The sequence below is a fragment of the Pezoporus flaviventris genome, unplaced genomic scaffold (genome assembly GCF_033815535.1).
Source record: "Pezoporus flaviventris isolate CSIRO_AGI_PZ_B2104156 unplaced genomic scaffold, CSIRO_AGI_Pfla_v1 ptg000010l, whole genome shotgun sequence".
Taxonomy (NCBI): domain Eukaryota; kingdom Metazoa; phylum Chordata; class Aves; order Psittaciformes; family Psittacidae; genus Pezoporus; species Pezoporus flaviventris.
In genome coordinates this window covers 1,568,263-1,592,455 of record NW_026892558.1, presented here as the reverse complement: position 1 = coordinate 1,592,455, position 24,193 = coordinate 1,568,263, and the positions used below count along the sequence as shown (strand labels likewise).

General features: G+C 40.5%; 2 protein-coding genes across 12 annotated transcripts in view; both read right to left on the bottom strand.

The window, feature by feature from the left end:
* The window catches only part of RPL17 (ribosomal protein L17), a 117,160-nt gene that overhangs the window by 47,709 nt on the left and 45,258 nt on the right, over nucleotides 1-24,193 (bottom strand). The gene's annotated exons all lie outside the window — the stretch shown is intronic.
* Nucleotides 1-24,193, bottom strand: part of DYM (dymeclin) — a 224,463-nt gene that overhangs the window by 166,804 nt on the left and 33,466 nt on the right. For all 11 annotated transcript variants that reach the window (XM_061450486.1, XM_061450488.1, XM_061450489.1 and 8 more), the window contains 3 exons: nucleotides 22,668-22,740; nucleotides 8,656-8,781; nucleotides 6,909-7,051 (listed from right to left, as the gene is read on the bottom strand). In XM_061450486.1, coding sequence (XP_061306470.1) covers nucleotides 6,909-7,051; nucleotides 8,656-8,781; nucleotides 22,668-22,740 — 342 coding nt within the window. The remainder of the gene's footprint in view (nucleotides 1-6,908; nucleotides 7,052-8,655; nucleotides 8,782-22,667; nucleotides 22,741-24,193) is intronic.

Below are 24,193 nucleotides of genomic sequence, written 5' to 3'. Positions count from 1 at the left end.
TCCTTTTCTCCTACATGAAATTCCTTTTCTTAGCCCTAGTTGTTGCAAGATATCAGGTTTTAAAACTTTTGTTGTTACAATACATCAGCTTGATTCTTGGTTTCCTTTAACAAGCAATTTCCCCCGAAGAATTAAAGAAGAAAAATAATTTTTGAGCCAATAGGTTTTCTTTTTTTCTTTTATAATGGTTTATTTGAAGCTGCTCAGGTTTTGGAATATCAGGATAAATGTCAGGGAGATAAATCACCAGCACACCTCGTGAAACTTGGTGCAGCACTCTCGTAAACAAGCTGGAGCATATGGTTGCAATTATGATTTGTACGACCACAGAAATCAGAAGCTGTAGTCATGAACAACAGCCTCACTATGCTATCTATTGTACATACTCTTCATGGTCCCTAACTAAACAGCTTACAAGATAGATATAGGAAAAGAGACAAGATCGGTTAGCACAGAGAGGCTCGGAGAAGAGGCAGCGTTAGCACAGCAGCAGAGCTCACAGCACACCATGCGCCTAGACTGTGTCTGTTAGCACAGAAAAGAGCTTTACAGAAGACTTTAATAAATACAAGCCTTGTGAATGCTTAGTATGGAATTCTTTTTCAATGCCAGGCTGGACGGGGCTCGGAGCAACCTGCTCTAGTGGAAGGTGCCCCTGCCCATGGCAGGGGGTTGGAGCTGCAAATATGTAAGTCTCACCAGACTTCAGAAGACTTGCTAAAACTATCAATCCCAAGACCCTAGAGTATAAATTTCTCTTTTGGGAAAGGATGCTTTGCTATCATTGCCATCAGCTGCTGTGACTGAGGGACACAGAGCAAAACCTATACTACCTGTCCAGCTAGTTCTAAATTGCTGTTGGTGAACTTATCAAAAAGAGGTTGGTGAAGCTTGTAAGACTGATCAAGAGTTTCTTAAAGGGTTATATTACAACTTTTCCAGTTTCAGATCCTTCTGGCTGAAAGTCCCAAGCGTTTGGTGGACCTGGGACCAAGGCATGCTACCTAAAGCGCTGATGCTGTGTAACTGTTGTATGCTCTAGCATCATTCAGAAGCACAAAGATAAATTAACTTTCAAGGAAAACAAAAAACCACAACACAGTGTATGTCAAAGGAAGTGTGCAAGACCTTGATGGTGAATACATTACTGGCCTTCAGAGATTTATGCCAGAGGCAATGTTTTTCTGTGCTACAGAATATAGAAGATGAGTTTTACCTCATGAAAAGAGAATGAAGACTCCCAAAGAGGGCATCTAGGCTCCCCTCTGGCAGTAGCTCAACCAAACTTCAGACCACCTCCTGTGGTCCTCACAGCACAGATTTCAGTCAGGATGAAGCTGTTCAGATCCCAACTTGCCAAGCAGCTTTTGCAGAAGGAGCCTGCCACAGCTACACTGGTATTAATACTCAACCACTTAGCCTCAGAGAATGTGTCCTTGAACTACAAACACACAGTGTGCTCCAGTTTGGATGCATCTTTAGAGAAACTAAGAGAAAGGTTAAAGGTCTGTTCATTACCTAAACCTTCACATTCAGACAGGTCAAAGCACCACGATTACAAGACAAGAGGGTGACGCTGTTACAAACTGTAACCAAGATGAAGAGACAAAACTGGGAAAGAAGTCTCAGATCTACACGTTCATTATGGTGAACATGAACAGGCAATTAAACATTGACTAAGCACCAGGGAGATAGACAAGGTTGTAGTAATGTAGCAGATCATACACCAGATCTGTGACACATCATGAAAAGGCTGTTGAAGGTAGAAACAACCAGCCTGAAATATTTATTAGTAGAAAAAAAACTTGATGGAATCATAAGAAATAATAGACACATCATTAGCAGCTTTTTGTGTCTCCCTACTTTGACATGTTTTAATCTAAACATTACTAATCAGACTCTGTAAGACTGAAGAAAAAGATATTAACACAAAACACCAAATATTCATAAACAATTTTCTTGTAAAGTTGAAGATAACCATACAAGTGCTCCTATAAACCAATGTATAGTATCGAAAAATAAAAGGAATAAGCTGCAATATATATAACTCACAGATGTACAAAAGAGGTCATCCAATGCCTTCAAGTGCACTAATGCTGAATGACATAATGAAGAGTGAAGTACATACTTACATGACACAAAGTCATTAATGGCCAGAGATGTTTGTCTGGTTCCAACCAAAGAGTACAGACATGAGAAAACAAGTCGTAATTGACCACTACACACTGAATTCTGCAATTTAGATGAATACCACGACAGTACATTTGTGGGCCAAATTAGTGATGATGGTTGCTTAGGTGATTAATGAAGATGAATCCAGCTACTGCCTTTTCATTAGTTTCTTACAGGTACAACATTGTACCCATTACATCCATAATCATCTAAACAGCACAAATTAAGTCAATTACATCTTACTGTTGCAGTAACTCCTAAGTACTACAAGTTGCATTAAAGTGTTTCGTTCTTTTTAACAGCAAAGTATAAACTGGATCAACAATTTCAAATGAAACCATCTGAAATGACTTATTTTTCAACAGCCTTGAGTAGCACAAACATTCTCCTTTCTTAGCATATCATCTGTTTGGCAGTTCCTCACTGTAACATTAATTTTATTGTACAAGATATAAAATGGCTAATTAAAAAAATCTTGCTTGCCATAAAAAATTCTCTCAACTTTGTTAACTGTGGACCATGAATTGGCAAATGCTAACGGTACTCAGAAAAAAAAAAAAGGAGGGGATTTAAAGCTAAAAAAAAAACCAAACCCCAAACCATTTTTTGAAGCTAAGCTATTTCAATGTAACTTGTGGACAAAGAAAACTGAATTTCTAATATATGAAGTCTCGTTTCTATCACCATGCATACTGATACAATTTATGCCTTCACATCAACAACATAGCACCAGACCTAGCAGCACAATTATCTTGCACACCTACAGAAAGACTGCAAAGACAAAGTTGACTCAGTACAGAAGAACAACCTTTATGAAGTTACAGAACTAAACTATCATTTCCCTCCCTCTTTCTGAACCCACAATTGCTTATTTAACTACTGAAGAACAACATAATTGGCAATGCAATTCTAACTGAGGTATGTAGGATGGAGAAACTTGCACACAGATAGCCTGCATACAGTCAAAGGCCGAACTAAGAAGGCATAACTGATGTAAGGATGCTGGATGCACAGTTTCTGGGTTAAGGAGGCTTATAAGAGGAAAAAAAACAAGATATGAAGGATGAGAAGCAGGAGAAGGTTAACTGTGGGAAAGGGTAAACTGCTGAATCACAAGGAAGGAAAGGGGGGGTGGATTTAAAGTACAATGCTCATAAGAGCATGTTGATCTACTGCTCCTGTACAAGTAACTACGGAACATGTGTAATGTAATACTTAGTAATGTATATGACATATCAAGTTAAATAATTTCAAACTGACAGATACACTTATTATTTTAGACCTTGGAATTTAATATGAAAAATAAATTATTTTTAAAACCAGGCTCCTAGCCCCTTTCATCCTAAGTAGATTATATTTAGACTATTTCAGTAAACTTATTTTAAGCATTATGTGATATTTAAAAGTCTGAGCAACATAAAAGTGAGCTTTCAATTCTTCTGTTCTTTGAACTCTTCTTCTGTAAAGATTACAAAATACAAAAAAAAACCCAAAAAAAACAAAACCAAACCCACAACACAGAAATCATGTCCAAGCGTTTCTTCATTGCTTTAAACTTGCTTCTGTTCCAAAGATACGACTCTCAGTTTGTGTTACCATCTTCTAATCTGTACAGCACTCTACCACCATACCAGATGCCATATAAAACAAAGGACTGCAAAGGGTTAATTCTGAGATATTACACATGGACATATATGCTATTTACTCTAGAAAACTTACGGAGTCCTTTATAGTCCAACATCATTTACAGGCAAATAGTCAGATAAATTAAATCATTAACCAACTGTTTGGGCCCAAACAGAAGAAAATACTTCTATTTCCTAACAGGATGTGGTACTTATTTTCTCCCCTTTCCCAGGCAGGTCATTAGAAAAATCTCTAAGACAGGTTCTTTTACTTAAAGCTTTAAATGAAAATCTTCAGTTCGTTGGGAGAAGAGATGGTACTTCAGGTACTCGTGAGAGGAGCAAGAAAATAAGCGTAGGAGTACACCAAGGGAGACATTAAGAGAATGGTTCTAGAGGAGTGAAGGGGTGGAAGTGTAGGAAGAGACAAGAACAGACGTAGGCTGAAACCTTCGGAGTTTGCACTTAGAAAAGCAAACCCAGTATGTAAGAAGTGCATGTAATATTGGAGGCACTAGACGAAGGCAGGGGTGATGGCAATTTGGATGGACTCTACAAATCAAAGAAGGAGAGGAATGGGGGAAAACAAAGCTATTTTCCCTGCGGCTGTACTAAGGTAGAAGGACACTAAAGTGTAAATAGATTAGAACCAAGGTGAGTGGAGTATGAGAATATGCAGAGAGAACCACACTTCGACCACGAGCAAAATTACAAATCACCTTCTGAAACTGCTTCACAAAAACATTTGAATAGCAATTTTCCCTAGCAATTGGAGAATGTACCTGTTGGGACTCTGGAATAAAAATGTTGTAGGGAACCATTTAATTAACTTCCTCTCTGTTTCATAGAATCATAGAATAGCTAGGGTTGGAAAGGACCTTAAGATCATCCAGTTCCAAACCCCCTGACATGGGCAGGGACACCTTACGCTAAACCATGCCACCCAAGGCTCTGTCCAACCTGGCCCTGAACACTGCCAGGGATGGAGCATTCACAACTTCCCGGGGCAACCCATTCCAGTGCCTCACCACCCTCACAGGAAAGAATTTCCTCCTTAGATCCAATCTAAACTTCCCCTGTTTAAGTTTGAACCCATTACCCCTTGTCCTATCACTACAGTCCCTAATGAAGAGTCCCTCCCCAGCATCCCTATACGCCCCCTTCCAGATACTGGAAGGCTGCTATGAGGTCTCCACGCAGCCTTCTCTTCTCCAGGCTGAACAGCCCCAGTTTTCTCAGCCTGTCTTCATATAGGAGGTGCTCCAGCCCCTGAGCATCCTCGGGGCCTCCTCTTGACTTGTTCCAACAGTTCCATGTCCTTTTTATGGACACCAGAACTGCACACAATGCTCCAAGTGAGGTCTCAGAAGAGCAGAGTAGAGGGGCAGGATCCCCTCCTTTGACCTGCTGGTCACGCTCCTTTTGATGCAGCCCAGGATACGGTTGCTTTCTGGGCTGCAAGCACACACTGAAGCCGGCTCATGTTCAGTTTCTCATTGACCAACACCCCCAAGTCTTTCTCCTTGGGCTGCTCTGAATCTCTTCTCTGCCCAACCTGTAGCTGTGCCTGGGATTGCTCTGACCCAGGTGTAGGACCTTGCACTTGGCACGGTTAAACTTCATGAGGTTGGCATCAGCCCACCTCACAAGCGTGTCGAGGTCCCTCTGGATGGCATTCCTTCCCTCCAGGGTATCAACCGAACCACACAGCTCGGTGTCATCGGCAAACTGGCTGAGGGCGCACTCAATCCCACTGTCCATGTCAGTGACAAAGATGTTGAACAAGACCGGTCCCAACACCGATCCCTGAGGGACGCCACTCGTTACTGGTCTTCAGCTGGACATGGAGCCATTGACCACAACTCAATGTTTCAATAAACTGCAAACCAAGCAACTGCTTTCTGAAGCATTTACACTGCAGGCACAATGCAGACCACAGTGGCCTACTCTTGAGCGCGTAAAGTGGAAATCAGAGAGAAGACGCATGTTCCAGCAGCACACTGAGCTGTGTGTAACCTCATCTTACACAGAAGCAGGGATGTATCTGGACTACACTGTGCCAACTCACAGACACATGCTCTTTTACTGCCTCCATGAGGAGATCCACATGCACTGACACAGACTGTGAAACACTTTCTGGCAGATCACTCTCAGCCTGAACTTTAATATCCCCTAGGGATGCTGCTAGTGAATGGATTTCACAAAAAACCAAAATAAATAGCATCAGTTTTAACAGCAACTGACTTGAAAAGTGTTACTTAGTTTATCACAGAAAAAAGAATGTAACATAAACCTCTACTGTTAGCAATATACTGTTTTTTTCATTCTTCTTATGTGGAAAATGAAAAACCTTTAGGAAGAATTCTTCTATGTAATACACACACCGATAAAGCACATCTGGTATGGGGAAGAGAGCAACCACCAATCAAAACATGGTGTAACAAACATGAGAACCCCATTTTCTTAGCAAAACTGGCATCAAGTCTTTCATGTTCTTCTGGCGATATCGGTCTATAACAAACAGGCCTCCCACAAAAGGTCAGAATCTAGTCATACTATTCAGGAAAAAACATTACTCAACCTACCGGGAAAGGCACACACTACAATATGTTACAAATATTCCTGTCTAGGTCACTCCCTTACATCACACAATCCATAAGACTGGACGGCACCTCTTAAGACCACCTAGTCCAACCTTCTGCTCAAGCAGAGCCACAGAGCAGGTCACCATGGCCATTGAGTAATTACAAAATACGCACATAAAAGTATTTCTTACAATATTTTAAGCAACTTGAAGGATGTGATTTATCAAATGGGGCACTACGTGTTTGTTCAGGGTTTTTTTTTAACATCTCAATAAAAGAAGAATAGGGTCTACGTGCCACTTCTATCACATGCTGTCCTGCAGATACAATTGCTTCAGGTTCTAACACATGTCAAGCTAAAATATATATGATTATGATCTGGGCACCTTTTCTATACTGAGCATGCACACTGATACAACTGAAATGCTGGAAAAGAAACTGGCTACAGGTGATCTTGTAAGAGATGTCACATAGAAGATGCTACTTCACGAGGTCTGAAGTATGATTTATAGAAAATAAGACTCACTTGCCACCCCAGATGCAATTCCATAAAGCAGTCCTCCTCCATCACTTTGCTGCTGAAAGACATGGGTCCCCGGAGGAGGGCTTCTTTCTTGTCTAATGAAATTATATAGCAAAGTTTTCACAAGTCTGCTAGTATATGGGAGACTGAAAAGAAAAAGAAAACAGCTTTAGGTGACTCACAACTTGCAAAATTTGGCACAACAAAGCTCAGGCAGGGTGCAAAGGCTGGTGTTTGCCATTAAAAACAGACAGTAGCTCTCCCAGGGCTAAGCAGACTGGAAAGGAAAAGAATGCCAAGGCCTTGCCCATGCAAAGCTGCACCAGCTTGAGAAGGGCTCTGCAGGGGCACCTTTAACAGCAATATTTTTTGTTTTCTTTTTTTCAATAGTACTTTTAAATCAATCAGTTTGTTGAACAATTGTATTCTTTTACCTCAAAACACGACTGTAAAAATATTTGGGCAAGGGAGAGAAACATTATATTGGTTTAGGTTTTGCTCTGCTTTGGTTACATAGAACAGGTAAGAAGAGCATTTTCCTATCCCAGTATTTGTGGGTTTTTGTGAAGCTGCGGTCCATTTGCAAAGACCAACACCACATCTAACCTCGTATCGGTGATTTTGAAAATGCATGTAAAAATTGTTTGATTTAAACAAAATATTTCCAAAACAGAGAAGGATTTCTACAGAAGCAAACAGTTGGTTCCTATTCACATACAATTAAGAGGTGAACAGACAGTCATGATGATATAATTGTAATGATGCGCAATGATGAACTCCAATCCCCTCTAACTAGTAGCCCTCCAACTCTTGGCATTGCCTTAGTTTCCCTGACATCAAATTCCCAGCCCTCTCTCCAGATGCCAAGTATCTGCTACTCCCAACCCAGACCCCCTTAGACCATATTCTCCCAAATATTCCACTTTTTGCTCCAAACTGTCAATTCCATCAGCTGAAGATTGAACTCCATGCATACTGAGGCTCTACCTCTAGCCTGCTGCTACTTCAGGCTGAACTCTGCCCACAGACTCAAAGCTGACCCTTCCTCCTTTCCATACACATCACTCATAGCAGTTCTCCTCTCTTACATCTAGGAGATATTCCAGAACACGAGACGATAGATATGGTTACTAAAAATCTGCCCTTGTGGTATTTAAAGTTGAAAGAGGATGATGCATGCAAGCATCATGACAAAGCATTTAAACAGAACAACTGACTCACCAGAACAAGTGGTATTACTCACATAACCAAGTTTACTACCTGCCAAGTATTTGCACTATCGTAGCGCACATATTTGCTATCTTTTTGAGGGGCTATGTATTTGTACCACAGAAAGGCCCATTAGCAATTCTGACGTTCTCTGGACTGCAGTGCTAGAGGAAAACATCCATACTGGATCAAAAAAATCCATCCTGAAAAGTAAAAGCTGTTTTAAGTTAATGAAATAACCCTCAAAAAATTAAAATGGCTTCCAAAGGAGTTTTACTGAAGTCTGGGCTGTGAGATGTAGCTCTGGAACCTTCCAACAACCTTTACAAATGTTTGCTTCTGTGCTCTGTTTTGTGTTCCATTTTCTTTTGTGCTCCGCTTTCTTTTGTGTTCTGTTTTCTTTTGTGTTCTGTTCTCTTTAGAGCAGAACAAGTTTTCTATCAAACTGTATTCAACTGTATTTGTTTTCAGGTACAAACTGTCTAAAAGCAATCAGAAACATTTGCTTTGCCCTCAGGAACCACCCCAGAACACGACGTACCATCGGCCATGCATCAGGTATTTGTGAATGATGCTCTCCCGCAGAATTTCTTTGCGGAATAACTGGCAGGAGAGGAAGACGATGAGAGTTGTCACAGCTTCCAAAGAAATGCTGTATGTAATATCTCTGCAGGAAAAAAAAAAGGGGAAATTTATACAGGTTAATCTACTGGGTTTGTTTACAAACTGACTTCCAAGAACACTTGGAAGCTTCACCTGAGGTTATACTGTGTAGCACAGCCAGCTTCAACTGGGAACACATAAACACCACATTCAAAAAACCCAGAATCACTTCAGACCAACAATGGGTTGTTTTTCTTAGATATAAGCACCTCTTTATTCATATGCCAAGACAATGTGAAAACACTGAGGTATTGCCCAGAACATTCCAGATGCAATTTTCAGACCACACTTCATCCTAAAAATAAAAAAAAAAAAAATATGTATCTCGAAAGTGTGTCCTTTGTCCTCTTAAATAAAATTGTCACAAAACCATCCTGCTAAGCCAGGGAAACATCCAGCTAGCCAAACACAGATCCATCTGCCAGGAAAACTGGATCCCTAAGAAAGAAATGTAATACACAAATGCTAGTTTCAGAAATGCTCAGGATACCAAGATGGTACGTACAGCCATTCAGTTTTAAATGGTATTTTTGAGGTAACAGTGAACTATAGTTTTAAGATATTTCAGATAATTCTAAAGAATGTGCTGTGATGCTTAAATACAGATGCCTATTAGTTTAGCAAAGCTCATTAAGTTAATTGGGAAAGCCTGTGCAGCAAAACGGATGGCAGAGATTTGGGATATCTTACAATTTCTGTTCCCACCTCTGCCTACAGTGATTTTGGTTTTTGTTTTTAAAACAGGAGAAAAACAGCATTTGCCTCCTTAATCACTAATAAACTGCAGAAAGAAACCTTTCAAAACACTTTGATGTAACTTTGACATGAACTGGTATTACTCTTCCTTTCAATCAAAGACTGTTTTCACCTCCTCTAAAAGTAAGGAGGTACTTCACTTGGTGGAACAGTATCATCCAGTAACCCATTAGAAAGATTGTTATTAAGTACTTCCAATGCTTTCCCCACGGTTTAAATTTACACACTACGATTCACAGTCCAATATCATGAAGTTACATGTGCCCAGCTTCACTTATTAAGTTTTTTTTGACCCTGGGACCTACTGGAAATTCAAAATCTATTTATAATTCTCAAATGAAAATATTTTATAGTGTCTCTATTTAAAATAAAATTTAAAAAAAAGTCAGCATCAGAGTGTGTTTAAGCAGCGATGCCAAGATTTTTCTTTCTTACAATGTCACGTTCCAAAAATTTCATTCTTAAAAGTTAAAACAAGTATAAACATAAAACTAAGTGCTCTTTCAAATAAGGATGACTTGAGAACTACAGTGCAATCTCTCTTGAAGCATAATAAATTAACCACAGAAAAGACTGGCTGGAGTAAAACTCTTCATTAATCTCAGATCAGCACTGGTGTGGTCCTTACCAAAATGAACTGGATTTCATTTAAAAGAAATCAGTCTCACTTTCAGCACACTCAGATACTTTAATACCCTCAAAGTGTATTGCTAGAAATCATAGAATCATAGAACAGTTAGGGTTGGAAAGGACCTTAAGATCATGCAGTTCCAACCCCCCTGCCATGGGCAGGGACACCTCACACTAAACCATGGCACCCAAGGCTCTGTCCAACCTGGCCCTGCACACCACCAGGGATGGAGCATTCACAACTTCCCTGGGCAACCCATTCCAGTGCCTCAGCACCTTTACAGTAAAGAACTTCCTCCTTATATCCAATCTAAACTTCCCCTCTTTTAAGTTTTAACCCGTTACCCCTTGTCCTATCACTACAGTGCCTAATGAAGAGTCCCTCCCCAGCACCCTTGTAGCCCCCTTCCAGATACTGGAAGGCTGCTATGAGGTCTCCATGCAGCTTCTCTTCTCCAGGCTGAACAGCCCCAACTTTCTCAGCCTGTCTTCATACAGGAGGTGCTCCAGTCCCTGATCATCCTCGTGGCCTCCTCTGTACTTGTTCCAACAGTTCCATGTCCTTTTTATGGTGAGGACACCAGAACTGCACACAATGCTCCAAGTGAGGTCTCACAACAGCAGAGTAGCTGGTCACACTCCTTTTGATACAGCATTTGCCAACCATCTCCTGGGCTGCAAGTAATGTGCATTACTGTAAAGCATGAGAAGAAGAGTCTCATGCATCACAGATAAACTAAGCTCTAAGCCAGAGTTCTGAGCAAAGAGACTATTAGCTATTTGCTCAAAGCAATAGCAAACTGGAATCACAATTTCCTGGACTGCAAACCCACGCTACCTCTGATAGAAAAATGTTTTTGAAAGAGAAGGTTATGCAAACTCACTGTTTTTATCTTCTTCCACATGACTCAAGTATTTTAATCTGTGACACTTCTAGTTACAGGTCAGGAAGAGACATACTGCTTGAATAACATTCTTCCTTAAATCATGAAGTACATTTTAATTACTTTTAGGTTTTGTCAGTTACCTGACTTTTTGCCCACTACTGAGGAAGTTAGTAAATGCTGATAATTAGATCAGGCCAGAGGTTACACTGTGATGTGGTTCCACTACAAATCCATCTGAGCCAGAAGCAAGGCTGAGCTAGGAACAGCTCTCACTCCCTCTCCAAACCAGTGATGCTTTGCAACCCTCTACCCACCTTCCTCCCAGGCAAAGCAAGGAAGACCTATAAATACTGATTATTAGAGGTTAAGCCAGAAGAAAAAAAAATTAAGAAATATTCCTCTATCAAAATAGGATGTTTTTCTATCAATTTTTTTTTCTATCAAAACAGAACCATTTTCTTTCAAAACTAAAATAATAGGTTGAAAATTATTTTTAGATATGGAAAACGAAAAATAAAAATCAGAGGGTTCTAATTACCAAGGTTGAGAACAGGAGAATAATGCCTCCAACCTTGAGCTGATTAATGAAAAAGCTAACTTCATGACACAGTACAACACGCACTGGGTCACTCTGCTCAGAGGAAACAAATTCTAAAGTCTACTGTGCTTTCCGTCCATTTCAATCACTCGTGTATTTATTGTTTTTGTCAAACCATACAAGCACAATAGCAAGTCTGAGGAGACATTAAAAAACTCATTTCTATTCTTATATGATTCCATGCAAAGAAATAATCAAAGAGGTTATTGCAACGTCAGAACATTTTTTTTTGGGGGGGGGGGTGGGAGGGAGAGAAGGGAATCTGCTTTCAATACTCTTATGTAAGTCTAAGAGAAACAAAAATAGAAAGCAAGCTAAATTCATGCAGTTCAGTTACTGATTTGTTCTCAAGTTTTTTCTATCCAAAACCCAGTTAGGGCACATTTAACTTCAGAAACATTCCACTCAACCTGTAGAATCTGTTCAAATTAAATCTGCTCTGACATAAACACAAACACAGGCCTGATACTTGGGGTAACCCCTCAGCTACAGTCACCCTTAATTTATCAGCACAAGTATAAAGCTTCAGAGAAAAGTTATTTTCTCCACTGAGGGTCAAATGTACAGTTTTCTGAAACTCAAGCATCTCTGAAGGGTGACAAGAACTACCAGGAACCTCTTCTAACTTCAAAGAAAATACTGTTTATTTATACTGAGAGACTATAGGATGGGGGGGGTCTGGTTCTGAATTTTACTTTTTTTATTCAAAGCTATCAGTCACATAGAATGACTTTACATGGAATTTATGCTGATGCCCAACTTCCTCTGAAAACTGTTTGCTTGCAGATAAGGAGGAAACTAGAAATAATGAACTCATGTATCAATTACATGTCAGAATTATTTAGATATTTATTTCAGAAAAGCAGAACTGCATGATGTTTTGAGTTTCTGTGGGTTTTCCTTTTCCTTCCCAAGTGTCTTATAAAAAAATTCCACAGAACTCAGACAAAGTAAACTGAGTGCACCAAGGCATACAAAGGTCTTTTTTTGACTTTTCTCCTGAATTCTCTCTCTCAGAGATCTCAACAGTTATTCTCACTTAACTTTTTTCCTCTTTTTTTCTCTCTCCCTCCCACTGGAGCATATTTTTCCCATATTAGGCAGACAAGATAACAGATATTATTCTTTCGTCCATCTTCAGATATACTTCTTTCATGAGGGAACAATCTGGCATAGGGTGAACTCTAAAGCTGGTTTCTCTCCAGCATTTGGGGTCTTTCCTTACTACAAGTAGTTGTCCTCCTTGGTATCACATTTTTTACACAGTAACACAAAGCAAGCACCTCTTCCTCAAGCAGATGGAGTAGGTCCAGGTTCTTCCCTGTGACACCCACGTTAAAACTGATTTCTGGCAACAAACCCTATATATATATATATATATATATATATATATATATATATATATGTATATATATGTGTATATATCTATACACACACACACATTTCGTCTCAAAAGCAAAGACCTGTCACATGTATCTATGATTATCTTAAATTACGAATTCTTCAGAGAGTGATGACTTTGAGCTATGAAGTGCAAGATTTCTAGATGCTAGCATAATATGAATGTGTGCATCTATTTAATGAACACTTTAATATCTGTATTTCAATGAGAAACAGTCATAGGTCACTGGTTTCCTTCCAAAAGCAGCGAATGCTTTTAAATTTAACAATCATGTAATCTGTATTACAGTTGTTGTGAACTAAGTTGAGCTAAGTGAATTCCTTTAACTGAAGTAACTAGCACAAGAAGTGGCTAAGCATGGGAAGGTGAAGTTGCTGCAGCCTTAGGCCATAAGCAACTAACTCCCACTTAGATAAAGCTGAATTTAATTTACAACCTGCGCTTAGTTATGCAAACAAACACCTTGAGACCAGTGCAAATTGGAAGATAAAGGCATTGCATCCAGTCAGCAAGGAGCAAGAAACAAGAGAGAGATAAGACGGAATTTACAGCTGGCCTCAAGATAAGGAAAGAACCCAATAAGGCATGAGGAGACCCCAAACCAAAATTCACCACCGGACCAAGAGGCATGTGCAAGGCACATGAACAGTGTGTGATGGTTGGGTGAATGGAATGTAAGGGTATATGAAACACCAGGAATTCCTTTGTTCTGGGTCCCTCCCTGGCGGCACCAGCTTGAGCTACTCCTACTCCTGTGCCACTCAATTGCTAATTTATTTTCTAGGAATTGATGTCTAAGACTCTGCTGTGGGAAACCCAGGGCCAAGAATTTTATTTAACAATAGTGATCTTTAGACAATGACTCATTAAAATCAAATGACAAAAAAAATCTTGTAATTCAGCAACACCTTCCATCTTAATCCCTTTAGTCAGGTAGGCGGCAGAGATCCTAAGGTCCTCTGAGACCCCAAGGGCCCTTGGGTACTGCTCTAAAGCAGCACTGCATTTAGACTTGAATGTAGTAGTGCTTTAGAAGAAACTGGTAGAGTAATTCTTCTACAATACACACTGGAAAGGGTATTACTTCTCTTCTGGTCAGGAAGTTCTTCCATTAAGAACATATATTTTTACTGATTTACTTTATTTATTAGTTGTGGTGGCAGACCTGTAAATTTCATCAGAGCTATCGACCTTCGGGCATCTGGGGCTGGAGAACTACACCAGACCATCTACGTGCATCGCACACTCTTATAGGCAGCCTTTTTGAACTGGACCAAGATTTCACCTTGCCCTTTTACAGACACTTATGTATCACAATGCTCATACTGCACTCTAAGAGCTCCAAATGTCTGAAAAAGAGGTCTGTGGTCAAAACAGTAATAATTAAGAAAAATAAAATACTTTGTGGTAGAAATAGGAAAAGAGCATGTACAAGTGGTCAGTTAAGAAACCTGGCTGAGCAGTATCTTCTTTAAGCATCTTTAACAAGGCAAAGTGCTGGGTCCTGCATTTGGGCCACAACAGCCCCATGCAATGCTCCAGGCTTGGGGAAGAGTGTCCGGAAACTGCTCATGGGAAAGGACCTGTGGGTGCTGACTGACAGGGCTGAACATGAGCAGCTTGTGTCTAGGTGACCAAGAAGCCACCAGCATCCTGGCCTGTATCAGCATCAGTGTGGCAGCGGGGACAGGGCAGAGATTGTGCCTCTGCACTGGGCACTGGTGAGGCTGCACCTCGAATCCTGTGCTCAGCTCTGGGCCCCTCACTACAAGAGAGACATTGAGGTGCTGGAGCAGGGACAGAGAAGGGCAACGGAGCTGGAGCAGGTCCTGGAGCACAAGTGTGATGGGGAACGGCTGAGGGACCTGGGGGGTTCAGTCTGGAGCAGAGAAGGCTCAGGGGGGACCTGATCGCTGCCTAGAACTGCCTGAGAGGAGGATGGAGCCAGGAGGGGCTGGGCTCTGCTCCCAAGGAACAAGGGATGGGACAAGAGGAAACGGCCTCGAGCTGCACCAGGGCAGGTTTAGATGGAGCTGAGGAACAATTCCTGCCCCAGAGGGTGCTCAGGCATTGGAACAGGCTGCCCAGGGCAGGGCTGCAGTCACCGTCCCTGCAAGTGGTCACACACCGTGGAGACGAGGCCTCAGTGCCATGGGTTAGGGGTGGCCTTGGCAGTGCTGGGTAATGGTTGGACCGGATGAGTTTAAAGGGCTTTTTCAACTGAGCTGATTCTGTGATTCCAGTTGCACTGGCTTGAACACCCGCCATTACTTACATGCACTCATAGACAAGCAGTCACACTAAATGGTACTACACAGCAAACAGCCGCCACACCACAACACACCACTCGGTTTTGAAGTAGATTTCTTCTGATCGACAAAGAAAACTGTGGAGTCAAAAGCAGACCAAAACATGGAGATCATAATAGCAAGGTCATCTGTTAATTGTATCCTATGGGAAAATACAAAAACCCCTTATATACGCTTGTGTTCTGCTGCAGACTCAAGTAAGAACAATAGGAGCAGTCTGCAGGAGTCTGATGCTACCTGCATCTTATATATCTAAGTTGGTAAGGGAAGAGGTATTATCATAACTACTGCTTCCAAATGATGCAGTCATTCCATGCCAGAACAAGAACTATGGTCCTGATAAAACCTCAGCTTCCCAGTATCCTGGCATCTGCTTTTCCCATTCAGAACAATGTGGATGACCTTCTATCAGCATCGCCCACCAAGAACTTTAACAATCTACCTATCTGTCAACATCCTGCTGCTGCTGGCTTCTCTCCAGCCCCAAGCACCACTCACAACTGCATCGATGCTCACCCCATCATCCAGCTTTGTTCCCTGCCTACGAGAAAAAGTCTGTGAAAGAGGAACCAAGGTGAAGAGTAGAGGCAATATACAGGAAAATCTCAGCTAAGGAACTCCAGTTACAACTCTGAAGTGTTGTAAACACTTTAATTACTCAATGAAACACAGCTATTTCTATATCTTAGCACACAGAGGCTGAGAGCTCATAAATGACTTCACACCTACACAGCAAACAGCCTCAACAGTCAGGAACAAAACTCTGAATTTCACCTCACACCACCAGAGCAAGCCCCCTCCCTGTTTAAATATTTTCCTGAACTTTCACCCAGCCAGCGCTGTCTACTCCAAGTATTAAAAGGTTAAAAGGTAACTAATTTTCTAATTTAGGAGAGTTGCCAAAACGGCTGATTCATACAAAAACTCTCAAATCATACAGGAACCAGGTTTCATTTCCCTGCTTCCTGAGGGCCCACCAGAAAGGTGAAAGAGGAGTCACCACAGCGAATAGGATCAGTTTTGAAAAACTGAAAAGCAAGTAGAGTACCTGGTTATCAGTGTCAGGATAAAGTACAACAACTCAAAGTGAACATAATCTTTTCTCTTGGAAGCACTCCTAATTTTACACCCACTGATGGCACATACGCACCACGGCAGCTGATAATGCACTGTGCTCATTATAGCCGACTCCAAACATTTGGGGAGATGTCCCAAAGGGGCATTCAAGAAACACCAACTGGAAGCTGAGAGCATCTCTGACATTTCCTAATGCATCTCCCTCGCAGTGGGTATTCTTAACTGAGAGACAGAATGACAGTGGGAAAATAAAAAAGGTCAAAATACTCCAAAAGGAGGATTTGAAGGATGAAAATGACAGATGGACTCAAGACCATTTATTCCCAGACCTGTTCCTAAGCCATCTGAGACTACACGGCTGCGTGCATTTTCACCTAACCAGCATTCCTCCCTCTACAGATTTAGAGCTCCTCGACTCTTTCTAATATCTATGTTCTTTTATATGTACCTTTCATATCAACAAGTCTTGTTTGCAATAGCCACTAAAACTAAATGGAAGACCTCACTCCTGTGAACAACAGAACACAAGAGAGTAGTCCAAAATGGACAGCTCCAGTGACTCGGCTTGTGTAGCTTTCAACCCCCAGGGAAAAGACAGCTACAGAGAAGATGGACATGGAGAATTCATACAGGGGAGACACGGAGATGCTGTAAGGGCTGGAGCAGCTCTGCTCTGGAGCCAGGCTGAGAGAGCTGGGCTGGGGCAGCCTGGAGAAGAGAAGGCTCCTGAAGGGGAGACCTGAGAGCAGCTCCAGTGCCTGAAGGGGCTGCAGGAAAGCTGGAGAGGGGCTTGGGACAAGGGATGTAGGGACAGGCCAAGGGGAATGGCTTTAACCTGCCAGAGGGGAGACTGAGATGAGCTCTTAGGCAGAAGCTCTTCCCTGTGAGGGTGCTGAGGCGCTGGCACAGGGTGCCCAGAGAAGCTGTGGCTGCCCCATCCCTGGCAGTGTTCAAGGCCAGGTTGAACACGGGGGCTTGGAGCAAGCTGCTCTAGTGGAAGGTGTCTCTGCCCATGGAAGGGGTTTGGAACTGGAGGAGCTTTAAGGTCCCTTCCGACACAAACCATTTTACGACCTATGATATGCCCACGTGCTCAAAAAGCTTCTCTAGCCACTGCAGAGGTCTGGACAGAGGCAGAGCACAGGAATCATGTCCTGTGGTCCACCCTGTGTGAAAGGCAGACCTGCTCCAGTCTCTCTGTCACAACACGTCTCAAATGTAAGCCACTGCAGTTCCAAGACAGAGCCATTTTGATGTAGTGACAGCAATAACATCTTTGGGTCTTATGGTTGTGTATGCAATAGAGAAAAAAGGCTTAGGGCTGTCAACGTGGTCACTGTCACTGATTTGAAGGAGTCTTCAAACTTTTAAGATGCCAAAAAGAGATATACTTGACCTCAGTGGCTAGCTCTCTTTGCTGCCCAGATCAGAGACAAACCTCAAATACTAGCAAGCCTATTTTTCAAGATGCATCCAATACCTTTTGTGAAAACAGGGCTGAAAACCAGAACAACAGAAAGCAGATGATTAGGAGCCTGAATATACAGCACAATGTATGATACATACTATACACCACTAATAATATGCTCTCCGATTACAAAGGCTGCTACAAGTTGTATGGCAGTTAAACCTCACCTGGTGAAAAGCCAGGTCATGGAGAAACGATGATCTAAGTTTGAAATAAAACTAAATTAGAATATAATTAGAACTGGAAGAAAAATACATGATACAGATAAAGGTTCTCCTGCTTGAGACCTTTACTCACTTAAGAGGCCACACATCTGCCAGCTGAAAAAGGGATGCGAGAGTGATGAAGAAAATCTTCCAAATAAATCAGTATTTTTTATTTGACGCACCACCACAAGGTTCAGCAGTAAATAAAACTCTCTTTATATTCACCAGATCCCTCCTACACAGAGGAGTCCTAAACTTTGAGGATCTTCAAAGCGAAGCAACACAAATCTCTTGCAGTTTGGGTATTTTCGCTCGCTTCAAGCTAAGTTTCAACAGATGGAAGTTTCCCTTTGATGATTAGACAAAATTGCCAAAAATGCTGAACTCAATAGCTCTTCAAATATTGGAGCTACTACAATCTTGATTAAAGTTCCTTGAACAGTCCTTTTTTCAAGAAGCGCTATTCTGGCCTTTTTTTCCAAAAGTAGCAAATAATAAAAATATGACAGCCACGAAATAGGAGAGAAAACAGTTCTTAACCTCTTCACTGCTCACAATTTCCAGGAAAAAAAGCCTAAACGTTTCTCAACATGGCACTCTACACTGCAATGACTCTGTAGAGCTTTATACTCAGTTATATTGCCCTTTTCCCTCCTTCTAAGCTCCCAGGAAATGCAGTGAAACATCCTTAAATGCAACAAAACACTGCTAATGTTTACAGTTGGAAATAACTGAGATTACAACCTAAGCCAATTGTAACTATAGGAAACAATGGAATGTATTAGAAATATCAACTAACTTCTACTGGCACCACAGGGTGCTACTCAATAGTGACACAACTAAATCCCGGTATTTCATTTTTCCTCCATATGCATTTATAGATTTTAATGAAGTGAAAACCTACTGATAACAACCAGATGTTCAGTTATGTATACCAGCTCTTAACAAGCTGCTGAAAGAAGCCTTTATAATTTAACTTTGGGAGCTCTATCTTGCAACATAACGTTAGCAATAGTTTCTACATTAAAGTCATACAATTAAATACTGAAGTGGCATATTTTTGCTGATTATGCACTTTTAATCATGAATGTACACTCTTGAGTGCTAACATTAACAAAACCAAAGAAAAAGCTGAGTATCCATAACATACCCAAGGGAGCCATAAATCAAACACCAACATACCATAACACAAATGTTATAAAGGGACTGCAAAAGTCTAATTCTTGAAAAGCAATAATGCTGTAGTTTCTATAAAATGTCTTAAACTTAAACATGAAACCTTCTTCCCTGGCATTCTGTACAATGCAGCAGGGCCTGTTTTTCAAAGGGATAATTCCAGATACTTTTAATAAACATCAGGTACAGAGCCACAATGCTGCAGAGCCCCACGGTCCCTCCTACAACCTGGTTTAGCTATGCCAAGTTGAATTGCCTTAAAGCATTTACCTTTCCCAATACAAACTAACTTTGAGAAGCAGTTTCTTAAATTCACCATACACAATTCTGAGACACTCCTAGATATGCTTTGCTGTATACTTCTGCAGCCTTTCCCAATGACAATCAACACATTTTGGTTCTTCAGTTATATTTCATACTAAGGCATATGGAGTAGTGAGATACAGATTTGCCATTTGACTTCTTCCCCACCTCACACCTTCCTTATTCATTCTGAGCTAGACTGCCCACCTGCATTTTCCAAATCTCTCTGTAGGTTATTTTCTAGGCACACATGAGCTTGTTCTAATAAAGCTTGTAGAGCAAGCTCAAAGGTGAGCAAGCTTTGCCCACACTGCACAAAGACTCAAGCGTTCATGAACTCAGCACCCCTGCCAAGCCCAAAGTCTTACACTTGGTTTTGGTCATATCAACCCATAGAATGGTTTGTGTTTGAAGGGAGCTTAAAGCTCATCCAGTTCCAATCCCTGCCACTGGCAGGGACCCCTTCCACTGGAGCAGCTTGCTCCAAGCCCCTGTGTCCAACCTGGCCTTGAACACTGCCAGGGATGGGGCAGCCACAGCTTCTCTGGGCACCCTGTGCCAGCGCCTCAGCACCCTCACAGGGAAGAGCTTCTGCCTAAGAGCTCATCTCAGTGTCTCCTCTGTCAGGTTAAAGCCATTCCCAGGTGACATTTAGAACCATTCTAAAAGCAAAGAGTGCAGGACTGTTGTACAGGTACCTCTGCTCCTGCATTTCAGACACCGAGATGGTCTTTGATGGTTTAAAAATAATCTTAGTATTTCAGTGAAGGAGGAAAAACAGCAGCTTAAACCAGGGTGTAGAGAAGCAATATATTTAGACAGCAGCTGCCAGCTGTATCCACTCCTTCATGAAACTGCATCCACAGAACCCAAGGGACACACAAATTGTGACAATCCACAGTTCAGGCTATTGAGCGGTCCTAACAAAAACTTTGCTATTCTGAATGACACTTCAAACACAGGCTCAGCATGGATATTTTAATGGTCTGTCACAACAAAAATTCATCTTTAATAGCAGCTTTACAGAGACCCTGTTAGCAGTGCCACTGTATGCTGCCAATGCTGCCTGTCCTCTAGCAAATGATCTCAAGGTTTGAATACTTCATGTATTACACATAATATATTCCTTCCCAAAATTCACATAGTAGGCTTATGTTTTTCTTGATTTATTCCACCCAAAAGACAGAAATTAACTATTCCTTTAATACAAAGTAGGGAAAGAATTTACAGCGTAAATCTGACCAAGGAAAGGGAGGGAAGCAAAAGGTAAACTCACTACTAAAATAATCTTGATCATCCTCCAGCAAATAAAATTACAGTAAGCAAAAATCTGAGCTTTATAACATCTTTATGAAGAGTTGGATTGTGTATTAGAGAAAGCAAGAATTTTTGTATCTCCTTTCCCGTACCCTACTCCCCCTATGATGATTTAGGGATAAAATGGTTAGTTAAGGCATTATCACATTGTGACGAATGTTATACTGGTGAACAAGACAATAAATTACTTTTGTAAGTTTTAGTATCCTACTACCAGTTCAGTAGCATTCTATTTCAAGAGAAAAACTAGCTAAGGAAACCTATTTTAAAAAAAAAGAAACCCAAAATGCAAACTTTCCACAACTTTCCCTTATGAAAAGTGAATACGTTTTAAGCTGAACATTTAAGATTATAGACAGGCTTTGTCACTTTTTTTTTTAAATAAACCATTATTACCACTATATTATTCAGTAAACTAAGTGCTTTCAACAGCTACTTGCATCCCCAGCAACAGCATTCACAAAGAAACAGAGATGCTGACAGGTTGAGTTGTTCAAAAGGGTTAAGAACAATAATGCCCGCAAATTTTTTTCTGCCAGAAAGACAAAGTAAGTAATACTGGACCCCACGCACACATTGGGACTTAGAAGAAAGAGAAATAAAACCCTGCAGGATTTATGAACTTGCCCATATATCGCAGTCCTTTCACCCTTCATACTTCCTTTAATCTGCTCCAAACAAAAAGTGTATCTGTTCCAGGAAGTCCTGACAAGCTTTGCAGAATGACGCTCTAAATCATATCACTAATTCATTACATACTACCAACACAAAACCCTCAAGTAATGGTGACAGAGTTGTATTTAATGATAGCAGTTTCAGAACCCATTGCATTTTGTCAGCTTTCCAACTTAAAGAACAATCTGAAGTACAAAACCTAAATCATCATCAGAGCTTTACACTACACTATAAGGGATAATCTGAAACTCTTATTAATTAAAGCTGTGATCCTTTAATTGGGGCACCACATTTTAGGCACAATATCATCTAATACTGCTAACGCTATCTTTGATAAAGTTTATTTGCAGAAAAAAAAAAAGAGGTTAAAACATACCAAGACAGGTGCATAAAACAATTTTTATTTCCAAAGAACGAAATAAGTTCTCCTTCATGTAATACTGAAGTATGTTTCATGACACGTATCCCAGTGAGATGTGGAGTCAATATACGTCAAATACAGCAGATGCATGAAAAAAGCTAGATAAGCAAATCTGGAGATCTACAGAAACATTCCACTTACTCATTGGTCTCCTTGCTTCTTCAGACTGATATTTCAATTCACTGATATTCCAGAAATTAATATTAAATGAGTCGTAACATTTATTTAATGCACATGCAGTTCAAAAAGCCATGCAACTGTGTAAGACAAACTTCAATTTGCACCTTGCTGCACTCCCTAGAGACGAAGCAACACCCCAATGCACCCCTCCCTGTACAATCAGCACAACCATTTACAGCCATAAGCTACCAGCAACTGTCTGTGTGCCCACAGAGGTTCCTCAAACAAATGTCAAAGCTACTACAAAATAAAACGGGATAACTTCTCTTGGTGAATTGAAGCGTGTGTGAGATGCCGAAGTACTTCTTCCAACAGAAGACTCAGGGCTGGTACTGGCAGCAGGTTATCGTTATCAGTACTGAACATGGAGCATTCACACACAAGTATTTAAACATTATAGCCCCATCACTCTAACTTTTATATTCTCTCAAATGCTCAGTTTATACAAGGAGGCAAGAAAAAGATAAAGGAAAAAGCCAACTTACAAGAGGGGAATTTCAACAATGAGCTGGACAAGGCAACACAGCAATTCTTCTATGAGGTCTTCACACTCTGTTCCTGAAAAGAAGCATATAGAGGTTTTCTGGATTTTCAAATACTGAAAGAAAGCAAAGATTTACACACCTAGATCCAGACAATCAGTATTTTAATTAAGGAATGGACACCAGAAGATAAACTGTCTAAGTAGATGGCATTCCTTCCTGAAACAGAAAGCGCTTGGGATTATCACTGGGATAACAGTGATGCTTACCCTTTAATACATAAAAAGATAACTAATAACAATTGGAAAGTGAGATGTTGGTACTGTAAAAACATGCTAATATTAAGCACATTGAGCCTTACTTTCCTACTTATCTAAGGTCATATTGAATGGCATTACCGCTAACAGCTGAACAGCTGATCACTACTGACTTTTTCCTCAGTTCTACAGTTCCAAGTCTCATCTCAAAATTCCCTGCATTTCATCTATCTTCCCACTTTTTTTTCTAATCCCAAGCGAAGAATAAGCAGAGACAGACAAAAAACTGCTCCATTTGCCTAACATAACTGAACAATATTCTAAACTGTGATCCTTCAAACGAATGCAGCCTGCTGTACACATCACTGTTGCTCTTACACAATCAAACGTACACACTACTTTTTCATGAACACATATGTACTTATTGAAGAGGTTTCACACATTTTTACAGTAAGGATTTGTGAATTTTTAAAACTGCATTTCAAGTGAGCAGAAATTATTCTCTACTCACACACAATGTGACAAAATGCATAAGACTATTTTAAAAATGCATAATTATTTTAAAAATTCAGCTATTCTAAGCAATAAAACTGGTGGTATTTTACACTGGCACTGCAATTTTTAAAAGCAACTGTACCGAAAACTTAGAAGACTTACTGAGGAAAAAGCTTATTAAACCATTTGAAGTTGTCACATAATACTGAACAAAAAAAGACAAATCTCTTTTTCTGCTTTCGAAAGAAAATTATAAAGAGAAACCTACAGCACAAAGAAGTGTAGGGTTTTATAGTGCTGAATGGCCTAAAAGCATGCATAGTTTTTCCCCTCTGCATTACATCTCAATGATTACCCAAAAGCTTGTTTATTTTGTATTTTCAAATAAATACATCCTGCAATAAACACAACATTACAGCCAGGTTATGGCAGTGTTACTCTGTTTAACCCAAGTTTGTTCTTAAAGCCAGGACTCAATTTTAAGAAGCACACTAGAGGGAATATTCACAATAAAGCAAAATTATTTCTTTCCACAATCAGTTTATTAAAAACACATTAAAAATTGTCACCTAGTGAACTGCACATTCTAAAGGAAATCAGGTTTTTATCACGGAAACGTGGTTTCCTTTATATAGAATCCCCCATGAGTAACACAATGTAGCTCCTGTTAGTAAAAAAAAAAAAAAAAAGAGAACTGCTAGTAGTATTTAACCTTAGAGAGAACCACAGCCAATAATGAAGCCCAGATAATGTATTCTATAAGTAACCTGAACGTGA